The following is a 25,601-nucleotide window of genomic DNA, read 5'->3' on the forward strand; positions in this document are numbered from 1 at the left end:
ACGCTCCGTCGGACAATTGTCGGAATTTCCAACACGCTATGTTGGATAGCATGCTTTCAAATTTCCCGACAACATTGTGCCGGATTATCCGATCGTGTGTCCGTCAGAAAAAAATCCAAAGTACAAACACGCATGCTCCGAACCAATGCCAACCATAAGACATTAGCAGAAGTTGCCCAAAGGGTGGCGCTAAAGAGCTGAAAAACACGTAATTTCCTGTATGTTGTCTGAAAAAGTTCTGCCGTCTGTATGCCTACCAAGTTCACGGCCAACGCCCTTCGCACAAAATTCCACGGATTTGTCCAATGGAAATCAGATCGTGTGTACGAGGCTTACGACTCAAACTACTGAAGACAGCCAGGCATCTAGCAGAATGAGGTCAGCAATGACATACTTGTCTCGTCCTTTATTCCTGGTATTCCAGAGTCATTGTTTATGCAGTTTTTAGAGGATTAAATGAAGATACACTATTGCAGCGTTTCTACCGCACTGGTGTATAAAGTATGTCTGTAGCCAGCACTGCACTACTAAGAATGGAAGGTAAGTGCAATTCCCCCGTCTGATATTGGCTTCCAATGCTTGTTCTGGAAAATGCAAGAGCAAAATGCATAGCAGATCTATAGACTAAAACTGGATGGAATGCCAGGACTCCTTTTATATTAGGAGATCTGAAGGTGATGCCATAAAACTTTACTTTGATGGCCTTTGTGTTTAATAATCTGCTTATTTTATTCAACTTCAACCCATGAAAATAGAAGAATGGAGTCTCGGATTGCAACTACTGCAGTGGAAGAACACTTTTGCTTAAGATACCGGTACTGAAAAAAATAAACTAAAAAAAAAGTTATGCTGGTTTAAGTTAAAATGGGCATCGTATCTAAAAAAAAAAAAAAAAAAAAAAAAAAAAAAGAAGAGGCCCACAGTACATGCCAGCGATAACCCTGAGGCACAAAAGGCAGCGATCCCTTAGACCCCTTTCACACTGAGGAGTTTTTCAGGAGGTACAGCGTTAAAAATAGCGCCTGAAAAACTCCTGCCAGCAGCATCTTTGGAGCAGTGAGAGGAGCGGCGTGTATACCGCTCCTTCCCATTTAAAACAATGGGAAACCGCGGCAATACCGCCCGCAATGCGCCTCTGCAGAGGCGCATTGCGGGCGGAATTAACCCTTTATCGGCCGCTAGCGGGGGTTAATACCGCTCCGCTAGCAGCCGAATCCCGCGGCAAATCTGACGGTATAGCGCCCCTATTTTTAGCGGCGCTATACCGCCACCACGGCTCCCGCCCCAGTGTGAATGGGCCGTAAGCTGGCCGTGTGCTACTTAAAATTTGAGCTGTGGGAGGACCTGTCATCACCACATGGCTTAATAAACTGAATACCAGACCAGTGACTGCACCTAATAGGATGCAGTCTCTGTTCAGCCATCAAATCTTCAGACACTGATGCTGTCTGACTACAATAGCTGCGGAGATCCCCCCATACATGCCATTTAGCATGGATGAGGGAACTAAGATTCTCTTGCTCAGCCTGAAGGGCTTAATGAGAAAAATCTTGCGTGCACGGCTAGCCTTCGGCATCACTTATATCCAACTGGTCACTTTTAGGCTTCAAGTCCACCATTGTGGGCACAATATATGGAGTCATGGCACCTAGATTTAATGAAAACAATGAGAGGTCCATAGGCTCTATTTTAAAGACTGCAGCACTGACAGATGACCACCCTCCCAGAAGCCGCTACACCCAGAGTAACGCCATGCAAACACCCCTACTCCCGGCACAGGGCACACTGAACCCATCCCACCTAACTCTCCTGCAGCCTCCAGGGGGAAGAATGACACCTACCTCTCCTGCAGCCTCCGGGGGGGGGGGGGATAACACCTACCTCTCTGGCAGCCTCCATGGGGGGGGGGGGGGGGGAAGGATGACACCTACCTCTCCTGATGGCCTCCAGGGGGGGGGGGGGGAAGGATGACACCTACCTCTCCTGCACAAGTTCCAACAGAGTTCATAACTATTGTTTCTACACACAAAATGGCTGCCTGCATTAGATACTGCCACCTGGTACACTTTAAATCCAATAACAGTGCAAAAAGTCAGTGGAGACACAAATCTACATGTTTTGTCCTAAAACCGACGGCTCAGTGTTCTGGTGCAAACAGATTTTTGCTACGACAACACAAAACATTTCTGATTTCGGAGTTCAGTTCTGAAAAATGGAAAAAGGTACAGTATATCAAAGACACAGGGTGCTTCTTCCAATATGGCAAGCAGGTTAGATGTTATTTTTTTTTTATGCTTTGCTCTGAAACACAGAAGTCCAGCCCGCTGGACATATTAAGGGGGGGGGGGGGGACGGATTAAAAGCATCCTTCTTTCCAGGAGTCTTCATCCAGTGTATTTGACTTTGAGGACATAGCTCTAGAAGGGAAAAAAAAGAAGAAAACAAAGTTTTATGATAGAATCAATACATGAAGTCATTTGGGGTGCATTTACATGAGTACATTATGGGACACAGAGTCCGGCTAATATTCATTACCTGCTGGGTTATACTTTATTAGGTGAATGGACACTGGCAGATCAAAGAACTTTAGACAGGAAGTGATCCCCTATATAACCCCTCCCATACAGGAAGCACATCAGTTTGGTAGCAAGCACTGAGTCCTCAAAAAGAGGGGAGTGACCTCTGTTTCCCATGATGTACTCAAAGAAAAGTATTTTACAGGCAAGTATGATGAAAAAATCCTATTTTCTTTTTCATACATCATGGGACACAGAGTCAGGCCAATATTCATTACCTGATGTGACGTCCCAGAGCAACAGCCTTGATGGGAGGGAGACACCCTGCCAAACAGTAGCCATCAGTTTTTATACGCCAACCCACAGTACACTGTGGCCAAAAGCAGAGTCCTGTCTGAACATCCACTTGATAACATTTTGTGAACTTATGCACTGAAGACCAGGTAGCAGCCTTACAAATCTGAACCACAAATGCCCTGATCGTCGGATCTCAGCAGATCCAGACAAATATATTGTTTCTTTTCTGAGAGAATAAAGAATGCAAAAATAATGTCCCGATTTAAATGAAAGGCCGACACCACTTTTGGCAAAAATGATGGAACAGGTCGTAACACGACCCTGTCGTGGTGAAGGATCAAGAATGGTTCCTTGCACGATAGGACCCTCAACGCCAACAACCTTCTATCCAAGGTGATGGCCATCAGGAAGGCTAGCTTGCGTGACAGCAAGTCTAATGGAATTTCCTAATAGGTTCAAATGGTTGTTACTGTAACAGACAGCAACAAATTTAAGGACACATAGGTGACCTAATGTGGGAAAGCAAACGAGTTGCTCCCGGCATAAAGTTTTGGATCAGTGAATGGGAGGCTAGAGGACTTTGGAAGAATACTGATAGGGCCGAAACTTGACCTCTGATTGTACTCAAAGCCAATTTGATTTCTACAGCTGACTGAATTCTCCCAATCGCGCATTTCCATGGATGCCATTTTTGGGCTTCACACCAAGCAATAAAAGTCTTCCAGACCTTATGATAGATCTTCCTAGTGACAGCTTTTCTAGCATTCACTAGGGTAGACACTACTGGACCCAAGATGCCTTGGTCCTTTAATACCCTGGCTTGAATGGCCATGCCGTCAATTTTAGAGATTGTAAATTGGGGTGTAATATAGGACCTTGAGACAGAAGATCGGGGCACAGTGGAAGCGTCCATAGCCCGTCTATTGTCAGTCTCATATCTCCAGGAACCAGGGCCTTCTGGACCAGGCTGGTGCCACCAGAATGACTGGACCCCCCCTCTCCTGCGCAACAGATGTGGAAGGAGAGGGCCCGGAGGGAAAGCATAAACCAGAAAATACTGGCTCCATGAAACCATCAGAGCATTTGCTCCAATTGCCAGAGGATCTCTTGTTCAAGAGACAAACTGCTGTAGTTTGTTGTTGCATCTGGATAAAAGTAGGTGGACCGCTGGCCATCACCAATGTTAACAAATTTCCAGTAACACCTCTGGGTTAAGGGACCATTCCCCCGGGCAAATCTGCTGGCAGCTGAGATAATCTGCCTTACAGTTTTCTTCTCCCGGGATATGGACTACCAAAAAATTGGCATATATCTTTCTGCCCAGGCAAGTATGTTCACCTCCTTCAGAGCTGAACGACTCCTGGTACTGCCTTGGTGGTTTATACAAGCCACTGCAGTGGCATGGTCGGACTGGACCCTGATAGGGTAGTCCTAAATCTCCACCATCCAGGACTGTAGGGCCAGATGTACTGCCTGTAATTCCAGGACGTTGACGCTCAGGATCTGTTCCTGACCATTTCCCCTGGGCGGAAAGCCCGTCTAGGGTCACTCCCCAGTCTGAGACTGGCCATCTGTGGTCGGTACTCTGCAAGTTACTGGGAGGAAGGATTTTCCTCTATCGCAGGTTCTGATCCTGCAACCACCAATTTAGGCTTAAGCATGCCTGAGGGGGATAAGCACATTGGATAATCCAGGGCTTTTCTTCTCCTGTTCCAAGCCAACAAGATGTCTTTTTGTAAGGGCCTGGAATGGAACTGGGCATAGGACACCACCTCGAAGGAGGATACCATCTTCCCTAGAAGGCTCATACAGAGCCAAATGGAGGGCCGTCTGGTGGCCCTTATCTGACGCACCTGAGCCTTCGGGGCACAGATCCTTACGGGTGACAAGAATACTCTTGCTTGGACCGTGTTTAGGATTAAACCTAGATACTTAAAAATTTTGAGCTGGTCTCAAGGTTGACTTTTTGGCATTTATGATCCAGCCTAAGCTTTTCAAATGCTGCACTGTTTATATTATGCTCTGCTCTACAGCCTATACTGAGTGATGTCCGAGCAGGGGGTCATCCAGATACCAGAGCACCAGAATTCCTTGGGTGAAAGGATTGTATCGCTAGATACTTGTTCAGGGATCTTAGGTCCAAAATGGGCCTGGTGTCCTCGTTTGGCTTCTGAACTGTAAACAGGTTTGCATAAAACCCTGTGCCCCTTTCGCGTATCAGAACCTCTACAATTACTCGGGAATAGAGAGGTAGCGGCTGCTAGTACCGCAAACCCACACCAACTATCACCCAGGCAAAAATGTATGAATGGACTTTGTCTGTACTGATAACATGAATCAATATGGTAAAAAATTCATTTATTATACATAAAAACATACAGCTTTTTGATAAAAAAACAGGACTAGGACCATCAACCTCACTTGAGATACAGAATTAGAATTTACAGACGGAAAACCGTGGGGTATCTAGGATTGTGAGGTGGAGTCATAGGAAGACCTCTACCAGTTTCGCGGATTACCGCTTCTTCAGAAGGTAGTCAGGGGTCGAGGACCGTAGTGCAACTCGCTGACCAGGGTCCCCCGTGGCGAACAGAGGGGAAAAAAAGGTAATACTCTATGCTTATAATAGCACTAGGTTAAGGGCGGCTGGGGAGCAGGCATCAAGGCAGGTATTTGATTATCAATGATGGCAAAACAGCTGGAGATGATCAGCTGTAAGCCCCCCACACACTGGGTAACAGTGAAGATTAAGGGAGCCAGAAAGATGGGATAAAGCACAGCCACGTAGCGTCCCAGTAGTCCAGCCCAGGTAGAGTCACCCTTAAAATAAGTATGGGATTTGTGTTGATGACATAATCATACTTGCCTAGGTGGATGCAACATCAGTTCGATGTGGCATCTGTCCTCCACCAAATCCAACAATGAGAACTTAGCGATCAAACATCGCAGATCGCTCGGTTCTCACAGCTCCCTGAGCGGAGAGCGGTGACTGTCAGTCACCGCTCGCCCCCCACATTTTAGGCTGTGACTGGTTCTTCTAACATTGGTATTTATTACAGGCCAATCAGACACTCGTTGGAAAGGACAGAAATGGTAATCAGGGGTTAAATAGTAAAATGTGTAAACATTATCCTGTTATTCATTCATTAAAATATGCAAATCCTGGCAAAATCCTGAGTTGGGAATGGTCAGATTCTACAGGTGCCCAGTATCAGATGATGACCAATACCAAGTATAAAAAGGAATTTTCCAAACCACCACAATTATCGAACCGCTTTTTGCTCCACCACCATTACATTCATCTGTGGGTGTTGAAAATGACATCCCTTAATAAGCTAAAGCCGATCTCCAAGCCGATCTTACTTGTCTGCCTGCCCCTATGTGACAGCACCAGCAAATCACCAAACTCTAACAGTCACATGCTCCCTCACACTCCAAGCAAAATGTATTTTCTAGACCCCTCGAGATGGAGCAGCAGATGAGTGCTATAAAGCCAACTTGTTTCATCGCCATTCATGAGCATAAAGAACAAAAAAAACTTGCCTTTTAGATGGTTGCATCATCTTGCTTTTGGTAGTTGTGCACCCTGCAGAGGACGGAGCTTTTCCACCCGAGTGCTTCATTGTGGGTGGAAAGTTTCCCGATCGAGAAACAGCACCAGGTACGGCTGGAATTAAGCCAGGCGAAGATTGCATTTTACGGAGACTGCTTGTACTATTGTAACCAGAGGATTTAATTGGCTGCTTTGAGTTCAGGAGTGAACTTGTGCTTAAACCTGCTTTAACTGGCTGACGGAGAGCTGCTGGCTGGCCGGAGCTGTACCTCATTTTACTTTGTGGATTACCTAAAAAAAAAAAAAAATACAATATAATAATTATTCATATTGCAGGCTAGTAACTACGGTGCATTTTTTTTTCCTTTCAATACAAAGTTTGATTTTTATAGGGAAATCTTTCTACTGCCAGTGCCTGCACAGTCAATCTCCATAGACTCATATGGACCAGGGTGCATTTGTTTTAAATCAATTCAATTTAAAGCGGAGTTCCGGCCACAATTTCACTTTTTAAATATAAATACCCCTGTAATACACAAGCTTAATGTATTCTAGTAAAGTTAGTCTGTAAACTAAGGTCTGTTTTGTTAGGTTGTTACAGCATTTAGACTCTTTATAAAATAGAAATTGACTGGGGCCATCTTAAGTGTGGGCATCATGAAGCCAGACTGTATGACTTCCTGGATTTCAGCCTTGCAGATCTTGCACATGCTCAGTGCTGCACAAGCAGTGTCAGATCAGGTTTCAGCACCTGTGCTGTCCAAGTCACATGATTCTTTGAGACTGGGGAGTGCACAGACTCCTGGAAAGTTACACCCACTACATTCCCAGGAGTCTGTGCGGTGTAGGTTAAGCACCTAGGTGCAGGAAGTGGGAAGATTAACTATTCTGCCTAGCAACAACACTTTGAAGGCATCTAAAAAAAAAAAAAAAAAAAATTGTAAAGGACTAATGACATTTTTTTAAAACTACTGATGTAATGTTATATTTATGGGTGGAACTCCACTTTAAATCACTAGTAAGAAGGCTTGAATTTAAATCATTTCTTAAAGATCAACTGTCATGTCTGTCCTGCAGGGGCTCCTCCTCTGACACGCTGTTGACTCACCGACAGTCCCATTCACTTTAATGGCAGTGACAACAAGGTGAGGGATGTGGCGGCAGCAGGTGAGTGGATGCCAACAAGCGCTGCCATTATGGATCTGAAATGACAGGTGCTCTTTAAATGTAAGGACTTATTCTTACTGGTAGCTAGAATAATTAATATTTGCAAACAAAACAAAGGTTTTTCAATTTGGAATAATAAGCTGTCAGGTTAGTAGAACAGTGATATCAGAACAGATTTAATCATCCAGTTTGTAGTGTACAAAGATTTGCAAAATAGGATAAAGGAATATTTCTGAACATTGTTTTATCTCATGGTTACTGTGAAATGCAGTGCGTGTTATCTCCGCTTGCAGAACTTGGATTCATTGAATGAGTTTACCAAAATGTAAATATTGCAGAATATACAGCCTCATGCTACATAACTAAGCTCCATTTCATGCTGAATAAACTAAATGATTAACTACTTGCCGACCAGCCGCCCTGCGCGAGAGCCCATAGCTATACGTCGGCTCTCCACGCTCCCCCCGCTCGTCCCTGACTCCTGTGCCCGGTGGACGCGATCGCCGCCGGGCACCTGCAATTGCGTGTTACAGAGCGAGGACCGTGAGCTGTGTGTGTAAACACACAGCTCCCGGTCCTGTCAGGGGAGAATTGCCTGACCATCTGTTCATACAATGTATGAACGGCGATCAGTCATTTCCCCTAGTGAGGCCACCCCCCCCCCACCGTTAGAATACACCAAGGGAACATACTTAACCCCTTCCCAGCCCCCTAGTGTTAACCCCTTCCCTGCCAGTGGCATTTTTATAGTAATCCATGCATTTTTATAGCACTGATCGCTATAAAAATGCCAATGGTTCCAAAATTGTGTCAAGTGTCCGCCATAATGTCGCAGTACCGAAAAAAAAAAAAAAAAACGCTGATCGCCGCCATTACTAGTAAAAAAAATATATTAATAAAAATGCCAGAAAACTATCACCTATTTTGTAAACGCTATAACTTTTGCGCAAACCAATCAAACGTTTATTGCAATTTTTTTTTACAAAAATATGTAGAAGAATACGTATCGGCCTAAACTGAGGGGGAAAAAAAAGTTTTTTTTTTATATATTTTTGGGGGATATTCATTTTTTTCAAAATTGTCGCTCTTATAGCGCAAAAACTAAAAACCGCAGAGGTGATCAAATACCACCAAAAGAAAACTCTATTTGTGGGAAAAAACGAACGCCAATTTTGTTTGGGAGCCACGTCGCACGACCACGCAATTGTCAGTTAAAGCGACGCAGTGCCGAATCGCAAAAAGTGCTCTGGTCTTTGCCCAGCAATATGGTCCGGTGGTCAATGTATCTTAAATAGAAAACTATCTTTAGATAGATTTTTCACTCCAAAAAAGTAGTTTATTAAAATAAATTTGATAAAAAAAAAAAAAATCATTGTATGAAAGCAGCTATTGTTTAACCTCAAGTTAGGGAAAAAACTCCTGCAGGCTACTAAGGATTTAAGTAGATCTCCAGACAGAGCGCTAGAACGTCTCAGGGTTTTGTTGCCATGTGTGTCCCCGGAAGGATTAATCCATACTTGCTGTTCCAGAGACATCAGGAAAATTAGGAATTCCAAGCTGTACCCAACGAATCACCAGCCAACTAACCTCCTAACACCTATGCTGACTAACCTGTATAAAGAAAGATCTGTACATGCACCTATTTTCAGGCAACTCCGGCCCAGTCACATGCTCTGGCTCCCATGTCAGCCAGTGGCAGCTGCAGGAGAGAGGAAGAAGCGCAGACAATGGATTGGCCATAGTAAGCTCTCTCCCATGCAGCAAGTGCTAGCTGACACAGGAGATCACGTGATCGGAGAGGGCTGAGATTAGGCAAGTATACAGATACTTCTAACACAGATTAGTCAGAATAGGCGTTCTGACATTAGGAGTACTTGGAAATATCTGCAAATTTTACTTTAACCACTTAGAGCAAATCGGCATCATTGTAAGTCGATACTTTGACGCTAAATACTGTTATGGCAGCAGACAGCTACCATAATCCCAGTTTTTGCAACAACGGCAAGATCACTTTCATCAGGGGCAGCAGAGGGCCCCCCTCCCGCCGCGTTCAGGCTATATCTGCCGCTTACTGGAGTCGTTGATAGCGGCGGAGACGATCACGTCCTTCCCCCTGACAGGCATGGAGCCGAGTGAGGGAAAGATAGCCCCGGCTCGTCTCCATAACATTGAATGGCGGAAGCGACGTCAAATGCCCAATGGTCTTAAAGGGGAATTTGTTTTATTTTATTGCATTTTTGTGTAAATATGACCACCTTGGCCACCGCTGCCCATTTCATCCAGTGTATTAAGAAATTCTTTAGGCCCCTTTCAGACGTGCTGACCGTATGTCCGCTTTTTCATCCATCCGTTTGGAGATGAAAAAGGGACATACATTGGTCCCTATGTGATTGCGGGTGTCAGCAGGTGAACATCCGTAGACACCCGTAATCACCCGCCTCCGCAAAGATCTGATTTACGGACGGAAGAAAACCCTATTTTTTCTTCCATCTGCGGATCGGATCGGATGCACACGGACAAATTTAATACATTTATTCTGAAGATAGAATAGAAAACTGGAGCACTTGGTTTTATAGTCACCCAATGGATATGCACACACTGACTAGGATATGTGATGCCTTAAAATACGCACAGGACATCATAACTAATACAGAACTCGGGTTTACCATTTTTATATAAAAAAGACATTCAATTATTAGGCAGAGTTTAGCTTTAAATGGACATACTAGCTGAGGGCTGCTGAATCCTGCTCAATCGGCTGCTGGGCCCCTGAAGATCTGACTCCAAGCTCCGGCTGCTTCTCACTGCCTCCAGAGAACGTAAACTTGTTTTTGCAAGATTGGGCATACTGTGCCGCAAGTCCTCTGTAATAAAAATAAAATTTCCTTACGATACAAAAAAAAAAAACAGAAAAAAAAAAAAAAAAAAAAAAAAAAAAACCACCCCAACACACAGCAGGCACAGACGCACAATACAAACCTTCACAACTTGGGTATTTCATCCGATCCTGCCCGGGATTTTGCATAGATCTGCGGGGAGGTCGAATGCGGGTAGCGCTGCTGCGACTGCTGTCCCCCACTGTGGAGGGCGATTGGCATCGAGGTGAACTGAGAGGTGATGGGGAATAGCGGTGTGAACTGCGGAAAGACAAAGAACAGTCGTAGTCATCCTCATCCTCTAGGCTGTATGTGTCAAATTCCTGATCGCTAAATGTTCCTCTTCTCAGAGAGTGGAGGGAGGCGCTGGAACTGCGCCTGGAAACCGATGCCGAACTGGAGGCATAGTCCTGCCGGAGACCTGAAAAATGTATAAAAGTGTAAGTATCACCAAATAGTCCAACAAACTAATAAATCCACAAACACGATGGCAAGGCTGAACAATTTTAAGATCGTTTCAAGTGTTCGTGTCCCACAAATTAAATTTATCAATATTTGGTAGATGCCCGAGAATTCTAGTGCACGCCCATCCAACACATTTCTTAGTTTTGGATTGTGTTAGAAGCCATGTTAGATTTTTACTGTTATCTTGGACATCACAAGAGAGATTTTCCTTAATTTCCCGCTTAGTAGAACCGCAGGACAGAAAACTAGAGAACATAATGGCATGACACAGAGCACAGTAAAGCCCAACACCATCCAAACCTTTAACCCGTCATTTTCCCCCTTTCCACAAAAAATTTGTTTCTGTGCATCTACCATTGGGGAACTCAAAGATAAGTAAATATTGTCTTTACTCCTGAGCCCCATGTAGCCTTACTTAAAGTGATTGTAAAATCTTGTTATTTCCTATAAAAAAAAAACCATGATATACTTACCTGTTCTGTTGCAGTGGATTTGCACAGAGCAGCCCAAATTCTCCTCTTAGGTTCCTCTTCTGTGATCCTGTCCCCTCCCTCCTGTTGAGTGCCCCCACAGCAAGTAGCTTGCTATGGGGGCACCCGAGCCAAGTCACAGCTCCCTGAGTCCAGACACAGAGCCCGGCCCGCCCCCTCTCTTCTGATTGGCTAGCTGATTTTGATTGACAGCAGTAGAGCAATGGGACCGCTGCTGTGTCTCGACCAATCGGGAGGGAGAATCTCAGATGACAGACACTTGTGGACATCGTTGGACAGAGAGGGACCCACTCAGGTAAGTATTAGGGGAGGCTGCTGCACACAGAAGGCATGCATGAAGATAAAAAACCTTCTGACTTTACAATCCTTTTAAATCTTAAAGACCAGTTGCTGCTGCCACTCTCTATCCTCGCACAGGGTGACTGGTCTTGTATTCACCTCCCCTCTGTAGCTTTCTGCAGGCAGCCTGTAGTGGATGGGTATTCTGGATCCTTCCCATAGCGCTGCTCTCTGTACAAGCCATGTACAGCACAATGATGTCACCACTACTTTTAAAAGTTTATATTTGGATTTGCCAAGGTATTTGGTGCACACAAAGTAAACTTCTATTCTTTGAGGAATATATTTAAAGGACAGTTTGTGTGCTTAAAGTTCACCTTTAGGTCTGCATAATTCCACAGCCATTATAAGAATATCCACTGTCCTTGGTGAAATTTATTTTATAAAATGGGAGAATTCTATAGAAAAACTGGTATTGTAGAAGTATTTGGGGCAAACTTATGACTGGAGGAACACCAGTCTCCTCTGATTCAGATGCCACCTACATATTTCAATAAGGTTGGGTGGAATTAGGGCCGAAACAACTAATCGATTAATCGGGAACTAATCGATTATGAAATTAATCGATTACAATTTTCATAATCGATTAAATAGCCAGTATCATAATGGGGTTAAAACAAAAATTAGCCCTTTACAGTACAAAAAAGCAAATCACACATGGATTATGGAACAAGAGAAAAGGGTCTGCTCCATGTTGGATAAGTCTACTCTTTTCTATGAAATCTGGGAACCTTGGTTGGAATACATGGGGATAACTTATACTCCGTGAAGGTTTTGATGACATCAGTGTCTTTTGGACGATGCTGGTAGATGGCAGGCAGGCTAATTTTCTATCTCTCCTGATTTTCTTCTGGCTTTCTTTTTTCACTTCCTCTCTTGTCTTTTGTCACTTTTTTTTTCTTCTGATTCTTCTTAGGTTTTATCTCATTATTTTATCTCTGGGGATAGAATCCTTAAGATTTTTGGTCCTCAGTTTGTTTTATTTTGAAAAGATAAGTTTATGTTTAAGTAATTGAAGGATTCTACCAAACCTTTGAAAAAATTAGATTTGATGGGGATTCCGAAAATATGTTTTCGGTTAATCGGAGAGTTCCAGTAATAGTTATTGGAGGGAGGGAGGGAGGATTGGAGGTTTTGCTCAACCTCTTGGACACAGAAAGTTCCCGCTAGGGGTGTCGGAGAGGTTGATGCACTCCGGATATCTTATCCTTTAATTATTCTAAGTACTTTAATCTGATACACTCAATTAGTTTTATCCCTTATATAACTTATTGTGTGATAACGCTAGACCTAGGAATTCCTTGATATATGAAAATATTCTGTTTCTCTTTCAAGTTTAAAGTATTACTTTGAAATAGTCTTAATTTAGCTTATGTGAACTGCCTTACTTTCACCACATGGTGTAGAGCATATAGGATGGATAAATATAAGTGGCAGTTAATAAGACAGGAATGATTATTATGAATTGAAATGTATTTAAATTATTATATTTCTGCGTGCTATTGACTTATTTCTTGCTAATTTAATACAAATGTATGTATTTATTTTATTGAAAATAAACTTAAATTTGAATGAAAAAAAAAAAAAAAGCAAATCACTACGGTAAATATTTCACTGTCCCACAGTAAAAAAATGAGCCCCTTACAGTAGCGAATTTTTTGCTCTTTTTGTACTTTATTTTTTTTTTTTTTTTAACCCCATTATGTTACTAAACATCTCAGGCCGGGGGTCACACCTCAGTTTTTTGGTGTTTTTTTCAGAAACACACTACAGTTAATTTACATGTTTTCCTATGGGACATGTTCACATCCATGATTTTTTTTCAGCTGCTGCGTATTTGGAAAGGGCAAGGACTTTTAACGCAAAACGGTGCCATTTTGGGTTCAATATACTTCAATGGAGAACCTGCAGAAAAGCATGTAATGTGTTTTTGCAGCAATTTGTGTTTAGTAATCTGCCCAACAACAAATTGGCTAAATTTTTTAAAAAAATGCTTTTTTTTTTTTAAAGGCTATTATCCGATTAATTGAAACAATAATCGGCCAACTAATCGATTATGAAAATAATTGTTAGTTGCAGCCCTAGGTGGAATGACCCTTTTTTAAAGCAAACCTGTACGTGAAACGTCTCAAACTACCACCGATAGCAAGTGGTTTCAGACACCTGCACAGGTTTAATTTCTTGTTAAGCAACCTGGGGTATTTGGACATCCGTATGGCTGAGCAGCTTAAAGCCCAATTGAAGCTTCCCTTGTGCACAAGAGCAGTGGAGCAGCTCTCCAGGAATGTTGCTAGTACATGGTATTCTAAACCCTTTACTGCAGCAACCAGTATGTCAAAATACACAGAAAAGAGCATATCTATTACTGTATATGCAGCATGACTGCACTTCTGTTATATAAAGTATTGCTGTAATTTAGAAGAAAACTTCCATTAGGTTTTAAGCAGCTCCTGGATTTTACTTGGCTACTCCTGAACCTCTCAGCGACGGCCCGCCACAAGCTGGGCAAATAGTGAGATGTAGGAGGTAGCCAGAATCAGACGACAATCTGTCAGCTGGAAGTGGAGCGAATTTAATTATTTAGAAGAGATTACATGTATCCCCACAGTCAGATTTTTCAGCTGTGTGTGGGTTTTTTGTACTTTATCTGCAGTTATTTATTTTTTGGCTGAGAATATCGAAACATTTGCATACTTTGACATCTGGCAAAAACACAATACATCTAAAACCATCATTAAAAAGATCGTACTACAAGTATGCATGTAAAAAATGTACAAAACAAACATGCAGTTTCGGCGCATAGGTGAAAGCATGGCTAAAGCGAAGACATAGCCATTGTTTTCAAATGCAAAGTACAAAACTGTTCAGACTTTTCTATGCAATTATGCCATATACAGTGCGAAGCTGTACTACCAGTTACCCAACACCAGATGGCACTGTGTGGAAACAAGTACTACCTCAACCAAATTCTTTTAATTTAGACCCAACACTTAAACATAGTCCACCTTTTCAATGCACTAACATTCATGAAAGAAAAAAAAATGCATTTTTGTTCCTGCATTGCAGCCTTCAAAGCATTGCAATTGTGATCAGTGAATTGTGGTGCAATGCACAGGCATCCACTAGAATGTGCAATTAGCGGACTTCCAGCTGTTGCAAAACTACAAGTCCCATCATGCCTCTGCCTCTGGGTGTCATGCTTGTGGCTGTCAGTTGATATGCCTCATGGGACTTCTGGAGGACAACTGGAGGTCCGCTAATTGTATATCCCCGCACTAGACCCAGGTGTGTACAGAGATAAAGACCTTCAGTTATAGGGGTGGAGAAAGTACAACTACAATTGCAGCAATAGTTATAGTTGGTGAGGTTGAAAAAAAATCCCTGTATGTTGTCTTCATTAAGGTGCAATGTAACCACACTTGTGCTCCACTGAAAAAACTACACACCCCTCTGCTGAAGTAGCAGATTGACTTTTTTGCTTGCTTGGCCCAGGCACCAAAATTTGCCAGTAATTCAGCTTTAACCATATACATAGCCATGCACATCAACTCTATGGAAATCATATACCTACCTGTATATACAAGGTATATACAAGGCACAAAAAAAAAAAACACACAGTACCTTTTAATTCAAACATCTGGTTAATGCCAAGTTGTCTGAACAAGTAGCAAAAAAAAAAAATCCAAAAAAAGCGTTTTGATCCATGACATGACATAAATAAAGGTATGGTGTAATGTTAAGTCATAACCTGATAACACACCAACTTCCATTGACTAAAGATGATATTTATTGTAAATTGAACATGATAAAAATCTTAACCCAAAACGAGTGCTGGACGTGTACCAACAGTAGCTGAGCCTGCTTACTAGGCTGGGAAGGTCCAGGATGTGTCTGGATGAAGACAAGCCTCAGCGATGGTATAGGGCAGCTGAACTGGGCAATGAATACCCAGCGACCAGGAGGGACCCGATTAAAAATAAAAGGTCTGCAGCCCAGATGGAACCAGGACCAGAGGGAGTCCTAGTGACAAGCTGTAACCCAGTGGAGGTGCCGCTCATGTGCGGCGACTAGCGATGACATCACTCACATCACCCGAGACTGCCAAGGGTGGAAGTTGCTGATGGGATGGGCACTTGCAGGGCAAGCTAGTTCCGGAGGTCCCGTCACCGACATGTTTTGCGCACCTGCACATTGTCAAGTCATGCAACGGGATGGACTAGGAAGAATTTAAAAGGCCTGAACACCAGAAGTTGGAGTGTTATCAGGTTATGACTTACCATTACACCATTTGAGACGTTATATCCTGGATCAAAGCGCTTTTATGGATTTTTTTTTTGCTGCTTGTTTTCACGTTACTTTTCCCCAGGAGTTATTTCCTAGCAGCTATGATACACGGGACCTTACAATATAATTGTATTGGGTCTGTACAACGGCCTCTAGACTGCTATGCAGTGTGAATGCCTAATTAAACCAACCAATTGGATAGGCTTCACACCTTATCAATATGGGTAAAGTAAAAGGCGATCGTACACAAGACAACAGAAAAAGAAATCCATAAGTAATCTTACTTTCCTCCTGCAGTCTGGCCATAACCTGCACATCAGTCAAATCCTGAAGCTTGTAGCCCATAGATATGGAATCATCGGATGTGCTCAGTTCACTGTCCACAGATGACTGAGAGCTAAGTGTAGATTGGGCCCCCAAATGACCTGGAAGAGACAGACAGATAGGATATATTAAGCAGATTTTATACACACTTTTAGTCTTACAGTCAAGACAAAAGATATAAAGTGGTGGTTTTTCTTGTATTTCTGTTTGTTAGTATGGGCACAGTACAGGTTTGCCTTACTAAAGTAACAGGTTTCCATAAACGTCTAGTACTTGCCTTCTCTGTGATCTCCCACCACCCGTGTCTTCTGGCAGACACCCCAAGATTCTGCTTACACCAGGCTGTGAATACTAGCGCAGGCCTGCCAATTGATTGCCCTGCACAGGGAGTTGGCGTGTTAACATTAGTACCCGGTATTTCTCAAGCAGTCTGGTAGTGGATCAGGGTGGTGATGGGAGTATAGTAGGGGTCTCCAAACTTTCTAAAAGTTTACTGTTTTTTTTATAAAATAACTTTAATTAAAAACTTCAAACATATATACATCGTAACATTACTTCATTTGAATAAAGTCAGTTACAGAGATTTGTACAATGCCATTTTACTTAGCATTTTTACAAATCATATATATTGGAAAACCAACATTTCCATTTAGTATGTTTCCAGCTAAGCTCTGCCTTTCCTTCTCCCATTTGTTTTTGATCCAGAAAAAATGAAAATTCACATTTAGAAATTATAATTTTGCTTGCCTTGCTAACAGATACTGTGACAGAACTGTCAGTGTGTTTTGGAAGGGACTGGGGGCGGGCCTCCTACCGACAGACTATGGGCCAGAAAAGATACTGGGGACCCAGGACATGCTGGCACTGAGACGGGAGGGGTTACCCCGGCAGACAGACCTGGAACCTTAAGACTACTTTTCCAACATCCTCGAGTTGACCCGTTCGGGGTCCCACTGTGGCTGTTGGACTGTTTCCCAGGGGAAGTATTGTCATGGACCTTGGAATGCGGAAGTGTTCCTCCTTGAAATCTGTTACACAGTGGGGGGTCTTCTGCTCTGTCTTAAGGCTCCAGATGGCTCCATTGTTCTGTGTCTGGCTTTTGTGTACATTGATTGCCCCCTGGGGCTTCTGTCTCATTACACATAGCAGTCCTTCTATTCAAGCTATCGGACCAATCCCTGCTGACTCATTTTCAAGTCCTCATTTGCATGGCTAAGAGGACCTGAAGGAGAACTACATGTACTTTACAATTGACCAATAGGAAAACGGTTGTTGGGGGCGGGATGTTCCAAATTCTGTATAAAAGTGCGTTGTGTGCTTCCAATAAAGGTCTTCCTGTTTGAACTTACATACAGCCTGCCTGGTGTTTGTTCTAATGGATTCCGAACAGCACATAGCTGTAGTTCGGATCCCGGAGCCTTGGATGACCGAACCATCAGACGTTGCGATCTGCAAGCTGACTCAATAGTAGCAGAGGAGTGTCGGGGGAGCGCAAGCGAGCAAGCAAGGGTCTCGTTACAGATACTGTCCTTCAGACTCTAGGGGGGCCGGAATGTGGCCACCGGTAGTAAAAAAAAAAAAAAAAAATCCTAGAATCAGTGGGAACAAACAACCCCCCCCCCCCCCATCATTGGTGTCAGTGAATTAAATAGTTTCCCAAGGGCCAGATAAAAGCAAGGGGCCGTAGTTCGGAGACCACTGCAGTATAGGGAATGTCAGAACTGCCTGTTTACGGCCATTCCTGTAAACCGATTACTTTGTGCAGTGTGGGCAAGGTGAAGATTCACTTTAAAGTGTCAGGCTGACCATTGACTGTTCAAATCTCAGCCAGTTTAGCCAGTTTAGCATATTGCACTCGAGCGTGGAGAGCAGTCCCTGCCAGGAGAACACACAGTGAATATTGCTAGCAGCTATAGCTACTGGCAATAATTGCTTGAAAAATCCAACATCCACAGGAGGCATTCCCCCCCCCATCAACACGGCCAGTGTTGGAGGAATGCAGCAATTTTCAGGTAAAAAAAAAAAAAAATCACACCATCTATGGCCAGCGTTATCTACACCACAGAACAAACATGTTGCCAATCAATACACACACCATTAAAAAATGTCTAAAACTTGATCCGAGACTCAAGTTGACTATATACACCAGTGGTATTTTGTTTGAACAGTTCTTTTAAAATATACAGAATTTTGGAAAATTGTTCCTCTGAGTATTTGTTCCTGCCATCATTTTGTCAACCAATTTTGTTTCCGAAACTCTTATGCCGCGTACACACGATCGGAAATTCCGACAAGAAAAACCATGGATTTTTTCTGACGGAATGTTGGCTCAAACTTGTGTTGCATACACACGGTCACACAAATGTTGTCAAAAATTCCGACCGTCAAGAACATGGTGAAGTACAACACGTACGACGAGCCGAGATCAATGAAGTTCAATAGGCAGTTCGGCTCTTCTGCTCGATTCTGAGCATGCGTGTTTTTTGTGTGCCGGGATTGTTGCGGAAATTCTGACAGCAAAAGTCCGATGGAGCATACACACGGTCGGAACTTCCGCCCAAACGCTCACATCTGACTTTTCTTGTTGGAATTTTTGATTGTGTGTACGCGGCATTAGAATTCTGTCCAGACCTGCTACTTGACTGTAATCCCAGCTGAAAGGCTTATTTTGTGTCTAGCATACACACATTACAATATGCACAGTTTTTCCCCTTAAAGAAAACCACATTCAGTGTTAGAATTTTGTTCAAGAATTTCATTCCATTCTGCTGCTTCTAATTCCTATGGACAAGCAAGACTATTTAAAGTGGAGCGTTACCTATAACAAATTGATAACAAATATTGTTCTTTAGCAAGGAACATGCATAACAATTATGCTATCAAAATCATTGTAGCATTGTTCCGGTTTCTTCCCGCTGGAGGCCGCCATTTTGCTGAAGCCCAGAGCAGTACCTAGCAGAGTAAAGTCTGTTGGAGAAGTCCCACCCAGATGTCATTGCTCTGTGCCAGGCTTTCACTCCAGTTTTGTCTGTTGTATCGGCAAGCACAACTATACAGCAAGCACTGCTCAAAAGTCTGACAGCCAAGGACCATGGCATACTCAAGCTGCCTTTCTTCCATCTCCCTAAAACACTGTAGAAGTACCTGTGGGGAGGGGGTATAGCCAATTCACTTTTGCCTACCTTCCCCCAACTTTTTCTTTCACCGTTTAAAGTGGTATGAAATATGAACAATGCACATCCTTCTGTACTTAAAGTGATACCAAAGTCTACTTTTTTTCCTCCCTTTAAAAAGAACATGTGCACAGGTTTTGCACAGAGCAACCCAGATCCTCCTCTTCTTGAGTCCCTCTTCGGTGCTCCTGGCTTGGCTTGAATAAGCAGACATTGCCACTTAGGTTAAAAGATCCACTTTAAAGAGTAAATCCAGAAAACAAAGTATTGCAGTAGATCTGAATTTAAAACAGCAGTTGCTCCATGTATGCATCTCAAGGTTTAATTTTCAGTACTGATGTCAACATACCTTTAAACCAAGGGTCTCCAAACCTTTCAATGGGCTAGTTTACTGTCCTTCAGACTTTAGGGGGGGGGCAGATTGTGGCCAGTGGGAGTAGAAAATGTCTCAGGCCCAGCATCAGTAAGATTATATATGGCCTCAGGGTTGGTCAGTGGGAGGAATAGTGGCCCACCATTAGCATCAGTGGGAGGAAGAGGGCCCCTAATCATTGAGTATAGTGGGAGGAAGAGGGCCCCTAATCATTGAGTATAGTGGGAGGAAGAGGGCCCCTAATCATTGAGTATAGTGGGAGGAAGAGGGCCCCTAATCATTGAGTATAGTGGGAGGAAGAGGGTCCCTAATCATTGATTATAGTGGGAGGAAGAGGGTCCCTAATCATTGATTATAGTGGGAGGAAGAGGGTCCCTAATCATTGATTATAGTGGGAGGAAGAGGGTCCCTAATCATTGATAATAGTGGGAGGAAGAGGGTCCCATCATTGATAATAGTGGGAGGAAGAGGGTCCCTAATCATTGAGTATAGTGGGAGGAAGAGGGTCCCATCATTGATAATAGTGGGAGGAAGAGGGCCCCATCATTGATAGTGGGAGGAAGAGGACCCCATCATTGATAGTGGGAGGAAACGGCCCTATTATTAATAGTGGGAGGAAGAGGGCCCCATCATTAGTGTCAGTGGCAGGTATTGTGCCGCACTGTTGGTGCCAGTGGGAAGAATAGTGCCCCAAGGTCCAGATAAAGTCTAGCAAAGGGCCGCCATTTGGAGGTCACTGCTTTAAACCATTGATCAACGTGACTGGAAAGCAAACTTTAAAATGCTGATCAACATGAAAAACAAGCAAGCAGTATTCCGGAAAATTCTGCAATATATTAGAATATATATTTTAATTTTAATTTTTAATCGCACACCTCTTAAACCACCATGTTCCTCTCATGACAATTCCACTGCATTGTGAAAATAATTACAGCAATACTCAGGCATGCGATTCCTCTGACTCAAGGCTTACCAACAACATTTTCCATTTTCCTATGTGATCAATGTGATAGCTATCAAATCATTTTATTTGGTTATGAAAAAGGTAGCAGAGAAGTAGCCAAAAAGGGAGTTGCATGGGTGAAAAGCACCTGTCGCAGCAGTACCTAGCAGAGCAAAGTCTGTTGGAGGACAGGCAAGTCCCACCCAGATGTCATTGCTCTGTGCCAGGCGTTCACTCCAGTTATGTTGTGGTGTCTGGAAGCACAACTATACAGCAAGCACTACTCCAAAGTCTGACAGCCAAGGACCATGGCAATAATAGTATAAAAAACGCTGAAAACATCCTGATACTGTTACACGAGAGCCAAGAGCAAAGCTTGCTGTTCATTCTTCTGATCTTGAAGTCATGGGTTGTTTTATTTGCTCATTGTATTAACTGGATCCTGGAACATTACCTGTTGCAGCCGTGCATACTGCTATACCCAACACCTCTAGTAAAAGCAAACATGTTAAACAAGTTCACGTGTCAACAATACATTGGTACATTATTACTACACACAAGCCAAGCCACATAGTCAAGAGTCAGAAAAAAGTCATCTTTACAGTCATAATGTAAACATTTATCTATGCATTGTTAGGGTCACGTTAGGGAAACATACAATTATTAGGTGATGCGTTAGGATTCATGCCGTTTACAAGTCATGCCATACCTGAGCTGCCACAGGTTAGTAGTGCTTTGTTAGTGGATTTGAGGCACCCCGGTGAATTTAATGTATTGCTACAACTGCCGCTCTCATTGTTGGCGTTATATGCACTTGGTGATGCCAGCGGGCTGCAGTAAAGGCTTTTCCATCTACTCACTACAACGACAATTTAAAAGTATAACCAGGTTAGTTTAAACAATTAGGGTGAATTTCACACATTCATTAGAAGATTGAAGTATAAAACAAACTCGTCCATCTTATTCTACAGGTCAGAGCAGACCAGAAATCTTTACATGCTGATAAATATATCCCCCGGTGACCTGGTCTATTCTGATAAAAGTGCAAAGAAAAAGCTTTGTACAGCAGTTTATGCATGTCACATATCAAGGCATATATAACGACTGCACAAAAAAACAGGACAAAATAGTCAGGAATTAAAGACTTCGTAAACTAGACACTTTACTAAAACTGGAGTGTGCCAAATCTGGTGCAGCTGTGCAGAGTAATCAGCTTCCAGGTTGTCAAAGCTTAAATTGAACAAGCTGAAGTTAGAAGCAGATTGGCTACCATGCACAGCGGCACCAGATTTTGCAGTCTGCATTTTTAATAAATCAGCCCCTATGTGTCCCATATAAAAACCCTAAGGCCCCTTTTACATGGGTGCCGCCACCAAGTGAAATCCACTTGCTCAACAGGGGATCTCTCGGCTGATCCCAGCTAAGCAGGCAGATGACAGGTTCATGTCCGCTCCGCTATGCAGAGCAGAAACTGACAGTCCCGCTCTCCTCTATGGGACAATCGAATGGACGTTGCCATCCGATCCACCAAACAGATGGGGAATAGGACCACCATCCATCTGTTTTTGGCGGACAGGATCGGAGTGCTGCAAGTGTCAGCGGACATGTGTCTGCTGACATCCATTGCTCCATAGAAGAGACTTGAGGGTCTGATCAGGTCTGCCTAAAAAACTGACAGGGTGACCTGATCGGACAGCCAGTGTTAAAGGGGCCTAATACCACTGCCGATTTATTGTGTCACACCCCTTCATTAAATTAAATTAAAGGTTGTAAAGGCAGGTTTATCTTAATGCATTCAAAGTCAGTTAGCCAATGGGGGGAGAGAGGGGGCAAGGCTGTATGGACACAGGGAGCTGCCGATTGGCTTGGGTGCCCCCATAGCAAGCTGCTTGCTGTGGGGGCACTCAACAGGGAGGAGCCAGGAGCGTTGAAGAGGGACCAGAGAAGAGGATCTGGGTAGCTCTGTGCAAAACCACTACACAGAGCAGGTAAATGGGAAATGTTTTTCCTCTAAAGATAACAAGAGACTTTAGTATCACTTTAAATCAGTAAAAGTGAGATCGCCCTTAAAAACAGTGCTATATAAATAAATCTTAATCTCTGCATTCAAATGTAAGAGTCACTCCTTCATAAACTCTCCCTCATTGGCTGAAACAGCAGTGGGAGCTCATTGGCAGGGTCTTATGGATGCACAGAGCAGCCGCTTGGGAGCTAGCACATAGCGGTGCCCCCAGGGGAAGCGGCTTTCTCTGGGGGCACTGCTTGAGGGGGAGGAGCCATGAGCACCAGTGGGGGACCCGAAAAAGAAGAGAATCGAAGCTGCTCTTTAATACAACTGTAAGGTAAAAAGCCTGAGTGCAGCTCTTTCCACCCCCAGATACTTACCTAAGCCAGATCTTGGTTCAGCAAGACACTGCCAGCAGTGATGAGTGAGTTCGGGGCACACAAAGCTGCACGGAACAAGCGCGCACGGGTGTCCCCTTTGGCAATTGGCTTGCTATGGTAGGCACTCAACGAATAAGATTAGGGCTGCTCTGTACAATGGTGTTAAATATAATGGGTGTTAATCACCTAGCCTCTTTCTGAGATTTGTGGTTTACAATTTTAAAAGATTTTTTTTGCTAGACAATTACTTGTAACCCCCAAACATTATACATTTTTTCCCCCCAACATCCTAGAGAAAATGGCGGTCGTTGCACTATATGTCACAGCGGTCTTACAAGCGCACTTTTTTTGGGTTAAGAAAAAACACACATTAAAGTTAGCCCAATTCTTTTAAATATTGTGAACGAAATGTTACGCAGAGTAAATTGATATCAAACATGTCACGCTTCAAAATTGCGCTCACTTGTGGAATGGCGACAAACTTTTACCCTTAAAAATCTCCATAGGCGACGATTAAAACAATTCTACAGGTTGCATGTTTTGAGTTAGAGAGGAGGTTCTAGGGCTAGAATTATTGTTCTCGCTCTACCGACCGCGGTGATACCTCACGTGTCGTTCTAACACCATTTTCATATGTGGGCGGTGCTCACGTATGCATTCGCTTCTGCACGCGAGCTCGGCGGGACGGGGCAAGTTTAAAATGATAATATAAATATATATTTTTTTTCTTATTTTACCTTTTATTTTTTTGCACTGTTCTTGCAACAAAAAAAAAATGGTGTCACTTTTATTCCTATTACAAGGAATGAAAAAAAAAGCATGACAGGACCTCTTAAATATGAGATCTGGGGTCAAAAAGACAGAGCTCATTTTTACGCTAAAATGCAATAAAAAAAAAAAAAAGTGACCTTTTTCCCCTTAAAATCAGAGGGAAATCGAGGGTGCCTGTTATACGCCGATTCCCGCTTTCTCTGAGGGGAAGAGGAGCGAGCGCTGCCAAAATAGACCGAGCTGAGTGTACCGTGTACTCGGCTAGGCTTGGCTCCGCTCGCAGTCACGCCCAGTCCCACCTCCCAGCCTTTACGTCCCACAATTGGACCGGTGTCCATCATAGGAGCCGGGCCAAGGGGCGGAGCCAGGCCAAGGGGCGGGACTGCAAGACGAACCGAGAGAAGACAAATACACAGGACATCCGGCTCTGTATCTTGGTGGCGCTAAAATATAAAAACCTGCAAGGCTGCAGATGGACACTGGGCAAGGCTGCAGATGGGGACACTGATAAGGCTGCATTGATAGGCATTTAAATGCTATTTTTTTTTCTTTAAACTTCCCTCCTAAACTTGGGGTGTGTGTTATACGTAATAAATACATATTATCTCTTTAGAGGTGTTCATTAAAGAGCACAATGAGAAAACCTTTAGAATTTACTTCAGCAAAGTTGTAAAATGGGATTCTGACTGCATGCCAATGCCAAGAGTACTTTGCCCTTTCCTCCATCAGTCGTTTTATGACTGGATTATAAGAGATTACAGAAACTAAGCCGGTGTGTTGTCATATTCTGCTCCCTATCGCAGAATGCTGCGGAAGTGACGTTGCGGCCAGCAAAATCAAACTGCGCATGTGCGATGCGTTCCAACCGCAAGTGCGATGCGTTCCAAAAGATTTACGACAGTACACACCAGTGAACCCATCAGAATATGTCACGGAAGTGACAACCATAGACGGAGCGGGGGGGGGGGGGGGGAACGAGAGAGAGACATACAGATATAGAGATATAGAGAGCGTTAACCGGGGCTCAGGGAGGGGATTACCTCCCCTATGTGCATTACTTGCCCTATATAATAAATATGTACACGATCCCCGCAGATATATTCACATCCCTCCTACCCAGACCAACCTGCTATGCAATGCTGGGACTTGTAGTGCCTATCCAGAGCAACCTGTGGTGCAATGCTGGGACTTTTAGTGCCTATCCAGAGCAACCTGTAGTGCAATGCTGGGACTTGTAGTGCCCATCCAGAGCAACCTGTAGTGCAATGCTGGGACTTGTAGTGCCCATCAAGAGCAACCTGTAATCCCATACAGGAAGTTCCATTTCACGCTGCACAGCAAAGCCACATCGATGTCCATACATGGGAACCTGTGCATGGTATTGGAGGCATATAGACATAATAAGGCCAACTTACTAAAGCAAGTAAATATTTACTTCAATTATCCAATCATGTGAAAAACAAATTCCTCTTTATGCATTTCATCTACATATGAATTGATATTCAAAGTAAACAATTTCCTTCTCACATGACTGGATGATTGAAATGAATATTCAGTCAATTTATTGTGTGAAGATTCTCAACTCTAAGTAAAATCGGCCTCCCTGCATAGTCATACACTAATATCATTTGGTAAAAGCCAGGT

At 43.3% G+C, this 25,601-nt stretch overlaps 1 protein-coding gene across 4 annotated transcripts in view; it reads right to left on the bottom strand.

Moving 5' to 3' along the window:
- Positions 1–2,281: 2,281 nt before the first annotated feature.
- LOC120913588 (SLAIN motif-containing protein-like) overlaps positions 2,282–25,601 on the bottom strand; it is a 53,894-nt gene continuing 30,574 nt past the window's right edge. For 3 of the 4 annotated variants that reach the window (XM_040323631.1, XM_040323633.1, XM_040323630.1), the window contains exons 4-9: positions 21,511–21,660; positions 16,273–16,413; positions 10,513–10,830; positions 10,260–10,397; positions 6,357–6,657; positions 2,282–2,417 (exon numbers count right to left, since the gene is read on the bottom strand). In XM_040323631.1, coding sequence (XP_040179565.1) covers positions 2,357–2,417; positions 6,357–6,657; positions 10,260–10,397; positions 10,513–10,830; positions 16,273–16,413; positions 21,511–21,660 — 1,109 coding nt within the window. In that variant the 3' untranslated portion in view covers positions 2,282–2,356. The remainder of the gene's footprint in view (positions 2,418–6,356; positions 6,658–10,259; positions 10,398–10,512; positions 10,831–16,272; positions 16,414–21,510; positions 21,661–25,601) is intronic. The other variant, XM_040323632.1, reaches the window with a different exon arrangement.

This window comes from Rana temporaria, chromosome 9 (genome assembly GCF_905171775.1).
Source record: "Rana temporaria chromosome 9, aRanTem1.1, whole genome shotgun sequence".
Classification (NCBI taxonomy): Eukaryota; Metazoa; Chordata; class Amphibia; order Anura; family Ranidae; genus Rana; species Rana temporaria.